This window comes from Miniopterus natalensis, chromosome 4, assembly GCF_054644295.1.
Source record: "Miniopterus natalensis isolate mMinNat1 chromosome 4, mMinNat1.hap1, whole genome shotgun sequence".
Lineage (NCBI taxonomy): Eukaryota > Metazoa > Chordata > Mammalia > Chiroptera > Miniopteridae > Miniopterus > Miniopterus natalensis.
This window is the reverse complement of record NC_142084.1, coordinates 79795845-79809656: the sequence shown is the minus strand read 5'-3', so window position 1 is coordinate 79809656 and position 13812 is coordinate 79795845. Positions and strand designations below refer to the sequence as shown.

Sequence of the window (13812 nt, the reverse complement as noted above, 5' to 3'; positions counted from 1 at the left end):
ATAGATATGCATTGCACCATTACCACCCTCTACACATGGGATGATCTGTTTTGTGCCTTACTTTTCCTGCTCGACCATATTTTAGCATCTTTTTTATCAGCACACATATAGCTCCATCATTCTGGAGACATGCAGAGTGGCCAGTGTACTCAGGCATGCAGTTTGCTTGGAGGGCGGGGGTGGGGGTGGGGGGGTGTAAGTCTTGCTGTTTGTTCTCCTGGAGCCTCCCCCTCCACCTTTTTTGGATTCTTGCTGCCTCCTTCTGAGCCAGGATTGGCCAGTTGCTGACATGAAACCAGCTATGTATGAGGGAAAGGGATCTTCAACTGTGTCACCCTTTCCCTTCTCCCCCTTCCTGGATTATTTAAAAAGCCACCTGTGAAAACCCATTATTTAATAAGTGTAATAGAACCACGCACACAAAATGATGGCCATTAGGTTGTCTCCAGTCTTTTTAAAACAGTCTGACTGAGACCCCTGGATAGGGCAAACAATGCTTTTACCCACATTGGGAGTTTATCTATAGGATTCGTTACTCACTACAAGCAGAATCCCTGGGTCAAAGAATGTGTGCATTTTAACCTTTGAGGGATATTGCTAACTGTCCAGCCACAGTCTCAGAATCATAGCTGGGAGGGCCTTTAGGGATGCTCTAGTCCAGTTTTTAAATTTCTCTGATTATCTTAGAACCCTAGACTTCCACAGTGGCTGCCCTGGCCAGGGGCTGATGGGGGAGGGAGGACAGGAAAGGGAATGAGAGAGAATAGCAATGAGGATCTCTGTCCCCAACTCTGCTGCCATTAGGGCAGCTCTGCTTTCATCTGCCCTTTATGACTAGATCCCAGGCCTTGTTTGGGGAAAGAGTTCTGCTGCTTAACAGCAACAACAAACACACACCACTGATTTCACGGCTGGGGAAACTGAGGCCCAGAGAGTCCACATACTCAAACCAAGAGTAGAGCATAAGTCTTCACTCTAGAGCTATTCTTAGCTCCATTTCATCAAGCTGTGGGGTTCATCGAGTCTCTCTCTCCTTGGACGCTTCGTGCTCGAGGGAGCTCATGTCTACCCTGGGGCAGCGGACATCCTTGGAAGAGCTCAGGCTTCTGCCTCCTGATTAGCCAGAGTGTGCCTCCTGGAAGGGTTCCGTCACTGTTGCTGCTGCCAACGCTGGTCACTGAAGAGCAGAGCCTCCCCCGCGTGGGCTGAAGGAGGTCATGATCGCCTGTCAACCAGGTGGACCTTCAGACACCCTTGACTGGATCAGGAAGTTTTCTTTGTGAAGGTTCTGAGTCAGGAGACTTGGGTAGGGCCCAGGTTTCTACATGACAGTGTCCAGAGCTCCACTTCTCAAAATATCTGTAGTAAAGGAACTGTGATCTTTGCATATTTCTAATCCATTTTGAGCTGATACTTTTTAAAATGTGCTAAAATATATAACTAGAAAAATAAAAATTTAAAAAAGACATACAAAGTGTCAGCCCCTCCCCTCCATTTTTTATTAGTTTCAAGAGACCTAACTTAACTCAGCCATACTGCTGTAAGTTTCTAACTGCCGACTCTCGGTTTCTGTTTTCCTATCATCGTGGAACAGCAACAAATAGTTTACAGACAAGTATCAGTCCAGGGGCCCCACTTTGAACGCCCCTGTTCTAGGTGAGAGTGATGCAGAGAGTAAAACACTATTTAATTAAGCTATTAGCCTTAGGTGACATAGCAGAATGAGCTCTGAGCATAAAAGTCAAGGTCTGGTCCTGGCTCACTATAAATGAGTCCTTTCCTCTCCTCGCATTTCAGTCTCCGCATTTTTGAATGCTTGCTACCTGATAAGGTAATGGCGCTTTCCCTGGAGAGCTGAGGGAAAGGAGCTGTGTCAGTATCCAACTGTATGTGAGGAAGTCGCGTAATTAAACAGATCTATTCTGAGAGATCGGGAGTTTTAATGGTGCAAGGAGGTGGGAGAAATGAAAGAGGTGGAAAGTGAGTTAGAAGGCACGAGGCGTGATTGGGAAGACAGGTCGGAAAGAGCTGACAATTCAAAGAGAGCAGCTGGGCGGCAGGAATGAATGAGAAAGGGGGCCGTGACCACAGAGCTGAGTCCTGCATGGAGGATGACTCGGTTGACAATGATTCTAAATGGGACAGAAGCCTCCTTTCAACCTCTTTTTCTCCCTAGACTCCAGCAGCAGTCTCTCCCTCTCTCCTCCTTCTTGGGCTCAACTTCCAGATCCCCGTGGAACACGTCCCATCCTTCTTCCCAGCCCCAGATCCCAGCCGCTGCTTGGCCACCGCGAGCTGGGCCTAAGGAGGAACACGCTAAAGCCTGAGAGCCAGCTGAGGACACTGAGCCTCGCAGGCAGCCCGGCGCACCCTGGGAGAGTCAGGCCGGGGCTTCCAGAAAACCGCGGGGCACAGAGAGGAAACGAGGCCCGCCTCAGGGGCACGCTCCTGCGGAAGCTCTGGCTCAGACGCTGAACGCATATATTTCTCTCTCTCTTTTGCCTAGGAAATCAACTTTTACAAGGTCATCGACTACATCCTGCATGGCAAGGAAGACATCAAAGTAATCCCGTAAGTCACACGACCACACCGAACTTCAAGGGGACAGGGAATGCCACCCTCTCGGGGTCCCCAAGGGAAGCGAGAGTCAGAATATTTGTAGACATTCTGAACGGCTGCTGGGGTGTGTGCCGTCCAAACTAACGGGGGGATTTGATAAGTAAGTAAGTAAGTAAATGCTTTATCAGACCAGGAGATATTAGGCAAAATAAAAGTTTAGGAAGAACATAGAGCAGGTGCACAAAATACAAAGTGACCATTAGGATGCTATTTCAATCTAAATACACCACAAATTACTTTAGATACATATCAACTGAATGTTCCAGTTAATGACAAATGTTGCCGTGTTGGACAAGTAAGAAACCTCTCCCCTTTCACAGATCCTGAGGTACGCTGTTTTCTACTTTTTGACTTTTCGGAAATAGAATCCGCGAGCCTGCGCGGCTGCTGCTGCCCCGACGGCGGTCAGTGCCGCTGCGCGCCTGCCCGGGCGAGGACTCGGCTCGACCGCTCACGCTGCTACGCCCGCAGCTCAGCTTCATGCAGGATCGGTTGTACCCACACTGAATTTAATCGCCATATAAAGTGACTTAAAGAGATTATGCGATGACGCAGCACCGAAACCAAAGTTGCTTTGAGTGGCACAAAAAGACAGGAAAAGGGTATAAATTCTGTTAAAAATCTACATCTAAACTCTAAAAGAGCTGTGTTGACATTACTAAAGTAATAATTATAAGTTCAAAAAGAATTGCGTTACAGATTAATTGGGAGCATTTTATCTTTCTCCGTTGCATATAAAATATAGTTTTTCAAAGAACTGATAACTTCCTAGAAATGAAGGAATACTCTAGGTCCTGTTTACAAGAGACGGGTCTAAAAGATAAGAATACAGAGAGGTTGAGAGTAAAAGAGTGAAAAAAAGGTACACATGCAAATATCAGTCAAAAGAAATCTGATGTAACTATAGCAGAGGGCCTCAAAAGAGGAAAAAGAAAAAGCTGACAGAAATATAAGATAACAAATTCATGTGTGCTAACTGATAAGAGGAACAGACTAAAAAAGCAAATATAGAATATAGAATATTTGAGTAACACAAGTAACAAACAATAATAAAAATCTAATTTTAAAAATCCTCATACGCAAGTAGAAAATATTCTTCTGGGGGGAAAAAGGAATGCACTCCCAACTAACCCACGGGTAAAAGAGTAAGTCAGTGGAGGTTAGGGTACACTCTGGACTATAAAATAATGAAGATAGTTCATACCAAAACCTATGTGGTGAAGTAAAATCATGCTGAAGGTGAAATTTCCAGCCTTAAATATACATATTAAAAAAGAGTAAAAGCTGAGAAATAATGAACTATGTACCCACCTCTATCAGTCATGTTCTTAACAGATAAGAGGTGTCATATTCAAATTAGGGTAATTCAAGGAGGGATTATTTACAAAGGAACCAATTACAGAGGTGTGGGTGAAGTGAAGGAAGCCCCAAGATAATGTGCTAGTAGTGATGTTGTTGTGACCACTCTTGGGCCCAAAGAGATGTATCTAGGTCCTGGGAGGAGAAAGAGTCATGTAGAGCAGGGCACCTTGAGAGAAGCCGTGCCCTTCAGTCAAGGAACTTAGTGAACCAAAACCAAAGCAACCTTGCTGGGGGGGGACCCAGGGAAATAAGTAACCTGACCTCGCTGCTCTACCTTTCTCCAGTCTTTGGCCAGGTCTCCCCACTGGGCCAAACTCAGCCAGAAGCTAGGCGGCCAGGAGCCCTATTGATGAGCCATAGACACATTGGCCTCCTGGGACCCAGAGGAACAGGCTGGCAAGTAGATCTAGAGTGACAAACAGAAGCAATTCACCACATCAGCTCAAGAAATTAACAACAAGCAGGCACAAAAATAAATCCAAAGAAAATAATAAAGAAAAGCCCAGAAGTTAATGAAATAGCAAAAGGTAAATGATAAACAAATGCCAAAAGTTTGTTCCTTGAACAGATTAATAAAATTGACAAAATTTCTGGCAAGACCAAATAAGAAAAATAGTCAAATGAGCTGTATCAGGAATGAAAAGGGGGGATGATAGCTACAATGATACAGATGTTACAAAGATAATAGGGTGATATTATGCCAAAAATATTTTAAATATAGTTGAAATAGGCAACTTCTTAGCAAAAGAAAACCTACTAAATACAAATCAAGAAGAAATAAAAAACCATAATAGTCTTATAGCAATAAAATAAATCGATACCTTCCTACAAGGATGCTACAGGCCCAGATGTCTTCAGGGGTGAGTTCTACTAAATACTTATGGAAGAAATAAAACAATTCTTATACAAAGTATCCAAGAGAATGGGGGGGGGGGGAATAGCTATTATAAACTTGATACCCAAACCCAACAAGGGCTGTATGAAAAAGAAAATGCCGACCAAGCTCAACTGTGAGCATAGATGAAAATATCCTAAATAAAATTTTAGCAAGTAATAACTAAAAAGGATTATACTTCATGACCCAATTGGGTTTATTCCAGGAATGCAAGGTTGGTTTGACATTTAAAAGATCAATCAATACAATTTGCCACATTAAAAGAAACATGATGTAATTATCCTCATAGAAGAGAATTTTCTTAATCTCCTAAAAAGAATATTTTTTAATGTTTGAAAATGCTAAGTATTGACAGAGATGTGGAGCAAAGAAAACTCTAATATACAGCTGATGGGAGTGCAAATTGGTACAACCACTTTAGAAAACAGTTTGGCCTTATCTGGTAAAGTTGAAGATATGCACATCTTATGACCTAGCACTTCTACTCTTAGGCATGTACCATGTAGAATTGAGAGCACACATACATCAGATAGGTCATAGCATCACTATTTCTATGAGCCCCAAACTGAGAGGGAATGTCGACCAATAGTTGAATGGATAAATTGTGTTACAATCATACAAGAGAAAACTCCAATTGAATAAAAAGAATGAATTATAGCAACATGAAAAGAAGCCAAATGAAATAATATATATTGTATGATTCCATCCAAAGGAAGTTGAAAAACAGGCAAAATTAAACTAGAGAATACTGGAAAGCATACTTAGATGGTAAAACTATAGAAAAGCAAGAATTTCACATATAATGTCAGAACAATGGTTATCTTTGGGGTCGGTCAGGGAGAAGGCTGTCATTGGAGGGGCTGGTCAGGGGCTTCCAAGGTATGGACAAGGTTGTTCTTGAGGTGGATATGGTTTCATGGATGTTAAGTTTCAAATGATTGATGAAGATTGTAATGAATTTTTCTACATATATATTTTTCCTCACAGTAAACAAGTAAAAGATAACAATGCTAAAAATTGTAATATTGTTGTGAGGGATAAATAAGCATGTAAAGCACCTCGCTTAGTGCTTGGTATGTGGTGGGAGCTCACCATGGAGGAGTTTTCCCACTCTCTCTATGGTATTAACTCTCTCTACATAAGCCTTAATGGAGAGAAATGATGCTATCCATTTTTGCTCAGCTGCCAATAACAATCTGTTGAATGAATGTTGTCTCTTTTCTTGGATAGTCAAACTCAGTGTGCAATCAATAAAATGTAGTTATCACTCTGGCTCCAGTGTCTAAATTGGACGTTAAGATGCTTAGTGAGATTTGGGACTCATTCAGGTCTAGTGAACGTAAGCAGGTGCGAGGAGCAGCCATTGTGTGGAAGGAGGGCAAAGTACCTGATTCAAGTTTTTAGTCCAACTGTTCCTACAGCAAAAGTTACCATTTGTCTTTGGCCTTTACAGGAATCCACCTCCTGACCACTGGGCTTTAGCAAGTGGTCTCCCCACTTACGTTGCCCAAAATGGCCTGGTAAGTAATACAACTTTGATGGGGGAGAGTTTTAAATCAGGTGGAGGAGTGGAAGGATTTCAGATCAAGAGAGGGGGGGAAATGATGAGAAGTGTGATGTATAAAAGCCTGATGCTCTCGTTTCTCAATTCACTTGAGAGTTTGTCCAAGGAGATGAACAGAAAATTGACATTTGAGAAAATATGATACATGGAAATAGTCTCACTGACAAAGATACTTATGCATATGTCAGAGACAAAGTCGTGACTGGCTGGTCTTCCAGGTTCGCCACGGACTAAATCCCAACCTCTCCTGCCAGAGACTTAGCTGCCGCTTCCAACCCCTCATCTCGGCCACATTTCCAGCCACACCATGGACAGCAGAACTCAGAAGCTCTGCCTCCCACCATGTACCACCCACTCAGGGTGGAGTGAGAGCACCCCCTGCTCCAGAGAGAAGGGTCGTGTCTGTTAGTGGCACATCACCCCCCTATTTGAGCCTGGTTACCCCTAAATCATTCCCCAAGCACGCACAGAAACAGAAGGAGGTGTCTGAAGACTTAGGAGAGCATAGGAAATAAAATGGAAACCAAGGAAGTAAAAAGCTTCAACAAGAAGAGAGACAGCCAAATGCAACAAAAGTGATCTGTGAGCTAAGAATGAAAACCCCATTGGGTTTGGCAGTTAGGTCACTAGTGTGCCCGCTGAGAGGAGATCTGGTGTTGAGGTGAGGCCAGAAACCAGGGGGAGTCTGCTGAGGCGTGGAGGGGTAATGAGAAGGCAGAGATGCGAGAGAAGAGGGAAAGGCCTGGATGGTTGCAGCAGAGAGCACTGGGCCAAGGGAGGGTTTCATTGTCAAAGATGGGAGAGACTTGCCTGCCGGGCGTGGCTCAGCGGTTGAGCATCAACCTAGGATCCAGGAGATCGGGGTTCAATCCCCCTTCAGGGCACATGCCCGGATTGCAGGCTCGATTCCCAGTCGGGGGCGTGCAGGAGGAGGCCGATCAATGACTCTCTCATCATTGATGTTTCAACTCTCTCTCCCCCTCTCCCTTCCTCTCTCTGAAATCAATAAAGATATATTTAAAAAAAAGATGGGAGAGACTCAAGCATGCTCATGGGCTAAGGGGAAAGAACCCTCGGAGAGGTCATAGGTCAGGAGAAAATAACAGCAACTGATGGAATTGGTCCAAGGAGAGGCCCGAGGGATGGAGCAGTGGGTGGGCAGTTCTCAAAGGAGCAGGGACAGCTCGCCCTCTGGGTGGTCCATAGGGTGGTCAGGCCCATTGGGACAGGCAGGGTCGCTGCAAGTTCATATGATGCCTTTTTTGAGAACTAGAAAAATCTGTCCCTTCTCAATGATGAGAAGAGAAAGGCTGGGGACATGGCTCCGCAAGTCAGGACCAGACAGAATTTCAACTCCCAGCGTCCCCTCAGCCATAAGCCTTTGTGCAGCACACACGCTACACAACTGTACACGGTGGCCCCACAGGAGGGCTCTGGAGGGACCGGGTAAGTGCCATCTGCACGGTAGGTAAGGTGGTCCGATCTTCAGGAGAGGAGCCTGGCAACATACCGCAGAGCTACAGCTCTGTGCAGTGGAACACAGTGCAACATGTGGTTGAATATTCAGTGTCCTACTTGGCCGTTTATACCCCAAGCAAGGAAAATCTCCCTCCTGGGAAAACAAACAAAACAGAAGCCACATGTAATTGATTCAAAGATGCTTAGAATAGCATTATTTATGTCCATAAAAAGAAAAAAAAAAACCAGGACACAACCCAAATCTGCAGCAAAAGGAGAAGAGCAAAACAGGATACTGTACATACAGCTCTTAATAACGACAACTTGTAACCATTACTTTTTCAAAGCTTGGAAATGACGCAGGAGCAAAGTGACTGAGAGGTAATGTTTGTAAGGTAGCCTTTCTGTCCAGTAGCCTCAGTGAATAATTCAAAGCCGCCTTGCGCACGTCTACCTGATGACGTAAATGCCTTGGGCAAGGATGCGGTGTTTTGGAAACAGCACGCATTGCTTTGCCTGGTACTCTGTCAAGTCTAATAATAGCTCCATTATCCCTCTTAATGGCGTTCAGATTTGTAACATCATGAATGCACCTGCGGAGGACTTCTTTGACTTCCAGGTAGGTCATTTTTACTTTCTCTATTAGTCACATGACACTTTCCCCCTGAAAGATTAGAACATATTAGAATCCATCTACTGTATTGGAAAGCAGTCTCAACAACGTGGAAACACGAGTGGAAGAAGGCCATGTGCCCATGGACGTGGAGGGAGTTCATTTGGTGGAATTCCAAGGTCCCATTCTGTTTAAACATTCATACCCTTTGGTTTCTGGCCTCAGGACCTTTGCTCATGCTGTTCTTTCTCCAGCCGTCATGTTCTGCCCAAATCCCCTCTGCCCTTCAATGACAGCCTCAGCTGCTATGAAATTTCAATGAAGTTTTATTTTATTTCCCCTGGCTGAATATTATTTCTGCTTCCTTGGGATTTTCATGAAATATTGTTTAGTATTCCAGTTGATTTTGTATGTCTCCTTCACAAATGTTTATGAAGGGTATGCTCTGTGCCAGGCATATAGGCACAGTGCTACCCTGGTTACAGTGGTGAACCAGGCAGGCGTGGGCTTTGTCTCCGGGGAGCTCTGATCACATGGAGGGAGAGGCTGGTCAGGACAAGGCACAAGGAATAGAGGAGGAAATCTCTCGGGGTGGGGATGGGGCTGACTTAACCTGAGAAGACTCAAGGAATGTGTCCTTGAGACATTATATTTGGCAGTAAAGAAAGGAAAGATTTCAAGAAAGAGAAGTCTTATTGGAAGAAACTAGATAGGCCAGCGACTCTGAGTGAGGGACTGATGAGGTGAGGAGCGGGAGATATAGACAGAGGCCAGATCACGCAGAGCCTGAAGGCCATGCCAAGGAATTTTCCTCTCTGTTAGTGTATCACCCTTCGTGTTGTATGAGCCTTCCTTGTCTTTTAGGCTAATTCCTTTCAGAAAAATATTGTCTTCTTTTGGTCAGAGGTGAGATTTTATACTTCCTGACCTCTTCAGCTCTAGGTGTCCTGTCAATATTTGAATTTCCCATACTAAGCATATGAAAAACAAATCTTTAGCAATCAGGAAATCATTAAGAAGAGGAGCCCAGCTGGGCATGGCTCAGCAGTTGAGCATTGACCTTGGATCCAGGAGATCACAGTTCAATTCCTGGTCAGGGCACATGCCCGGGTTGTGGGCTCGATCCCCAGTCGGGGGCGTGCAGGAGGCAGCCAATCAATGACTCTCTGATCATTGATGTTTCTATCTCTCTCCCCCTCTCCCTTCCTCTCTCTGAAATCAATAAAGATATATATTTTTTAAAAACCTAATTCAACTTCCCTCTTTAAAAAAGGGGGGGGCAACCCCCACTACTAGGAAAATTAGTGAATTATTTTTTACTCCTTAAAGAACATTACAAAAGTGCTCAGAGGGAACATACTCCTAAGTTAAAATTTCATGTCTCGCCTTGCCATTTTGACCATATCAGCGCAACAAGCCCAAACTGCTACTGAGAGTCGTTACCCTGATTATAACCAGGCAGAACGTGGTTTTTACCCAAGTCATCTGATGGATTACAGTTTCCCCACATCAACAAATCAAATCTGATCTTGTTTTTAGATTCCAGTCTTCCCCATCCCACTCATCCTCCGTAAAGTCACATGAGTAATTTTTTTCAAAAACATAGGTAATATCAAGTAACGTCCCTGCTTCAAAATCTTTAATGTTTTACCATTTCACTTTCAATAAAATATGTTCCCTTATCATGGCCTTCATAGGGACAAGATTCCCTGAAGTCTAGGTAAAGAGTCGGGGAAAAGGCAGCCCTTGAACTCATTCCCTGACTACAGCCCTGTGCTCTTTGAGGGGCGTTCTGTATTCCTCTGGGGACACTCTCCCACCAGGTGCTGGGTTCCAGTGTTACTTAACTAATAACAATTATCATCTTACCACTATAAGAATCTTAGAACTTTTGAACTAGAAGATTCTCCAACTCCAGGAAGCCTTCCTTGACTTTCTTCCCTCCCTGGCTCCCTTTGTATCATAAAGAACTTCCCACACGCAATGTAATTGCTCATTTACTTTCCAGATTATGAGCCACCTGAGGACATCTGTGCCTTATTTGTCTTAGTTTCCCCAGCCTCTAACTCAGTTCTTTGCACATTATAAGATGTCAGTTCTTTGCACAAGATATTTGATAAATATTTGATGACTCAGTGGGCAGAATCTAGAAATGATATAGTCCAGTGATCCCCATTTTATAAATGATGAAAGTAAGGCTCAGACAGATGAGAAGGGACTCCCAATGGGCACCTTATGGTTGACCAAGAAATATCACCTCTATTTTCTCACTGGTTCCATGAAGCACATACTCTTACTACTGTCCCCATCTATAGATGAGAATACAGAGCCCAGGGAGATAAAATGACATGCCAAAGTAGCACAGAAAGTCAATCAAGAGGCAAAGGCACAGGTTTCTAGGGACTTAATTAATTCCAAGTTATAAGAATCCCCAGCATGGCTCCTTCTAAGCCAGTCTCCTGTGGTCGGTGCCTGTATTGGAAACACTGGCTCCCTGAACTATTTGTGCACACTGCCTGGCATAGAATGGCCCTGACATCTGAGGAATGAAAACAATACGACTCTCTGGCCTAAGGCGCTCCAACCACATGGGCTATCTGCTCATGGCGTTTGCTTGGTGGCCGAAACCATGCAAAACCCAACAGGGTCTGTGCTCTCGCTGTCCCCTTAGCCAGTCAGGGTCATGACGCAGCATGAGGTCGATCACAAGGAAACCTACTCCAGCTCTTATCTTGCAGAAAGAGCCTCTGGACGAATCTGGATGGATGATTAAAAACGTCCTTTCTATGCCTATTGTGAACAAGAAGGAAGAAATTGTGGGGGTGGCCACGTTTTACAATCGCAAAGATGGGAAGCCCTTTGATGAAATGGACGAGGCCCTCATGGAGGTACCGTTTGCAAGGGGTCCTCTGCCACTGAGATTTGGACACTCGGAGCCAGCTGGCCCCACGCGCGGCTTCTGGAGCTGGCGGCGGGGACCCCGAGGGCTGCGGCCTTTCCCGTGGAGGGGGGGACCCCCGAGGGCTGCGGCCTTTCCCGTGGAGGGGGGGACCCCCGAGGGCTGTGGCTCACCCCGGCCACGTGACCCTCACTCAGCTCCCAGGCCCACTTTCCTCGCTCTCACTCCTGCACTGCCACATGCTGTCAGAGAAATCCACATTCCCTTTTTAAAAAAAATCAGTAAACTTTACCTTTCAGAGCAGCTTCAGGTTCACGACAAAACTGAGCAAAAAGTACAGAGTTCCCACCTACCAACTGTCCCCGCTTACACACAGCACATCCCCTTTTGTGACACTTGGGTACATCAGGGCTTTATTGAAAGTGCATTTCTATGCGTCATTTTGCCCTCACTAGATCTCTTTGCAAAGCTCGTGGTTTATCAAACCCATTTACAGATGAGAAAATGGAGGCTTAGAGAACCTTGCCCCTAGTCACAGAGGCAGGAACAAACCTGGCTGTTCCGCCTCCAATCTTTCCTCTTTTTTTTTTTTTTTTTCAGTCTTTGGCTCAATTCTTGGGCTGGTCCGTCTTAAATCCTGACACCTATGAGTCAATAAACAAACTTGAAAATAGGAAGGATATTTTCCAGGACATGGTAAAATATCACGTGAAGTGTGACAATGAAGAAATCCAGAAAATCCTGGTGGGTGAAGCTCTTTTCTTGTTCTCTCTCTAGCAGAGACTTTGCCCTGGCGATGAGGTCGGGGTAAGGCGGGCCTGAGACCTCCGTGAGATAGATGCCCTCTCTGGCTGGCCAGAGGATGATGGTCGGCCTCTCAGGGACCTCTCCCTGGGGCCAGCTCTCTTAGAAGAGACGAGGAAGCCAAAGAGGAGTTTGGTGAGCAAGGCAGCGAGACAGAGGGAGTTAGATGGTAGTAGGGAGCCCTCACTTAAATTTATCACTTTACAGTTTATCGGGCAATTTCACACTTACATCGTTGGATGCTTACAGCAGCCCGGTGAGGTGGGCAAGGTAATGATTTCTATGCCCATTGTAGAGATGGAGAAATTGAGGCCCAGAAGGGGGAAGTAACTTGTCCCCAAATCATCCAGCCTCACTTAACCTTTATCAGGACAATAGGCAAATAGTCTACCATAATCTAACTTCAATTTACCAGTACTTCTATTGACCCCGTTTTACAGATGAGGAACCGGAGGGCCAGAGGCATTCAATAACACTGCTAGTAAGTGGCGGGGCTCAAATTTGGTTGCCGGCTCCAAAGCCCACAGCTTTGAATTTGCTCATCCGTGAATGTTAAACAGCAGCTTCTCTGAGTTGGTGGTTCTGTCGCAAGGACTTCAGAGGAAGGAGAAAAATGAAAATGTAAAAGCGGAGGCATATTTAGACCTTGGCTGTAGTAACCTACTTTTTCTCTCTGCTCTTCTGGGCAGAAAACCAGAGAGGTGTATGGGAAGGAGCCGTGGGAATGCGAGGAAGAGGAGCTGGCTGAGATCCTGGTGAGCGCTGGCCCTGACATCACAAGCACAGGGTGTCCTCTGAGTGTGTGTGTGTGGCGGGGGTCTCTGCCAAGGGTGACCCTTGCTATTCTGCTCTGATCCTCCCGGTACACCCAGATCTAGGACAGGCCTAGGTGGAGACAGGGAGAGACCCAGGAACACTTCACTGGCCCTAATCACTTGACTCTGGTCCATCCACAGCAAGAAGAGCTGCCAGATGCAGAGAAATACGAAATTAACAAATTCCACTTCAGCGACCTGCCCCTGACCGAACTGGAGCTGGTGAAGTGTGGGATTCAGATGTACTATGAGCTCAAAGTGGTGGATAAATTTCATATTCCGCAGGAGGTAAGGTCCAACCCCTTTGATTTCCCCTTTGCTTGCTTGCTTGCTGGAAACTTAAACTTAATCTATACTTAAAAATCGTATACCTTTGGATTTTGGGATTTAATGTATTAACCATGTTGCACAGGTGAGTCATTTATCAAAAATGAAACACAAAGTTCCTCTGAACTGTGGCATTTGTTGGGCACTGGTTTCTTGAGGTAGGTTCTCAGGCTATAGTCCAACAGAGGTGGGAAATGTGGGTTAAATCAATTTAAAGAGGACTTTTTCCCTGCAGGGTTTCTTATTGTTAAACCAGGGGGATGGAAGTGGACACAGCAGGGGGAAGTGGGGGTGTACTGTGTGCAGAAGTTCCCAGACTTGTTGACTCAAAGTGTTACCCCAAGCCACATCAGCACAGCCTGAGAATGTATCAGAAATATAATTTCTCTCTCCCTCTCTCTCTCTCTATCTCTCTCTCTCTCTCTGTTCTAATAAATCTGAGCCTGTGTTTTAACA

General features: G+C 45.1%; 1 protein-coding gene across 4 annotated transcripts in view; it reads left to right on the top strand.

Moving 5' to 3' along the window:
• Positions 1-13812, top strand: part of PDE6A (phosphodiesterase 6A) — a 43883-nt gene that overhangs the window by 14873 nt on the left and 15198 nt on the right. For all 4 annotated transcript variants that reach the window (XM_087816082.1, XM_087816081.1, XM_087816080.1 and 1 more), the window contains 7 exons: positions 2507-2571; positions 6330-6396; positions 8470-8517; positions 11250-11399; positions 12011-12154; positions 12904-12969; positions 13171-13317. In XM_087816082.1, the coding sequence (XP_087672208.1) occupies positions 2507-2571; positions 6330-6396; positions 8470-8517; positions 11250-11399; positions 12011-12154; positions 12904-12969; positions 13171-13317 (687 nt within the window). The remainder of the gene's footprint in view (positions 1-2506; positions 2572-6329; positions 6397-8469; positions 8518-11249; positions 11400-12010; positions 12155-12903; positions 12970-13170; positions 13318-13812) is intronic.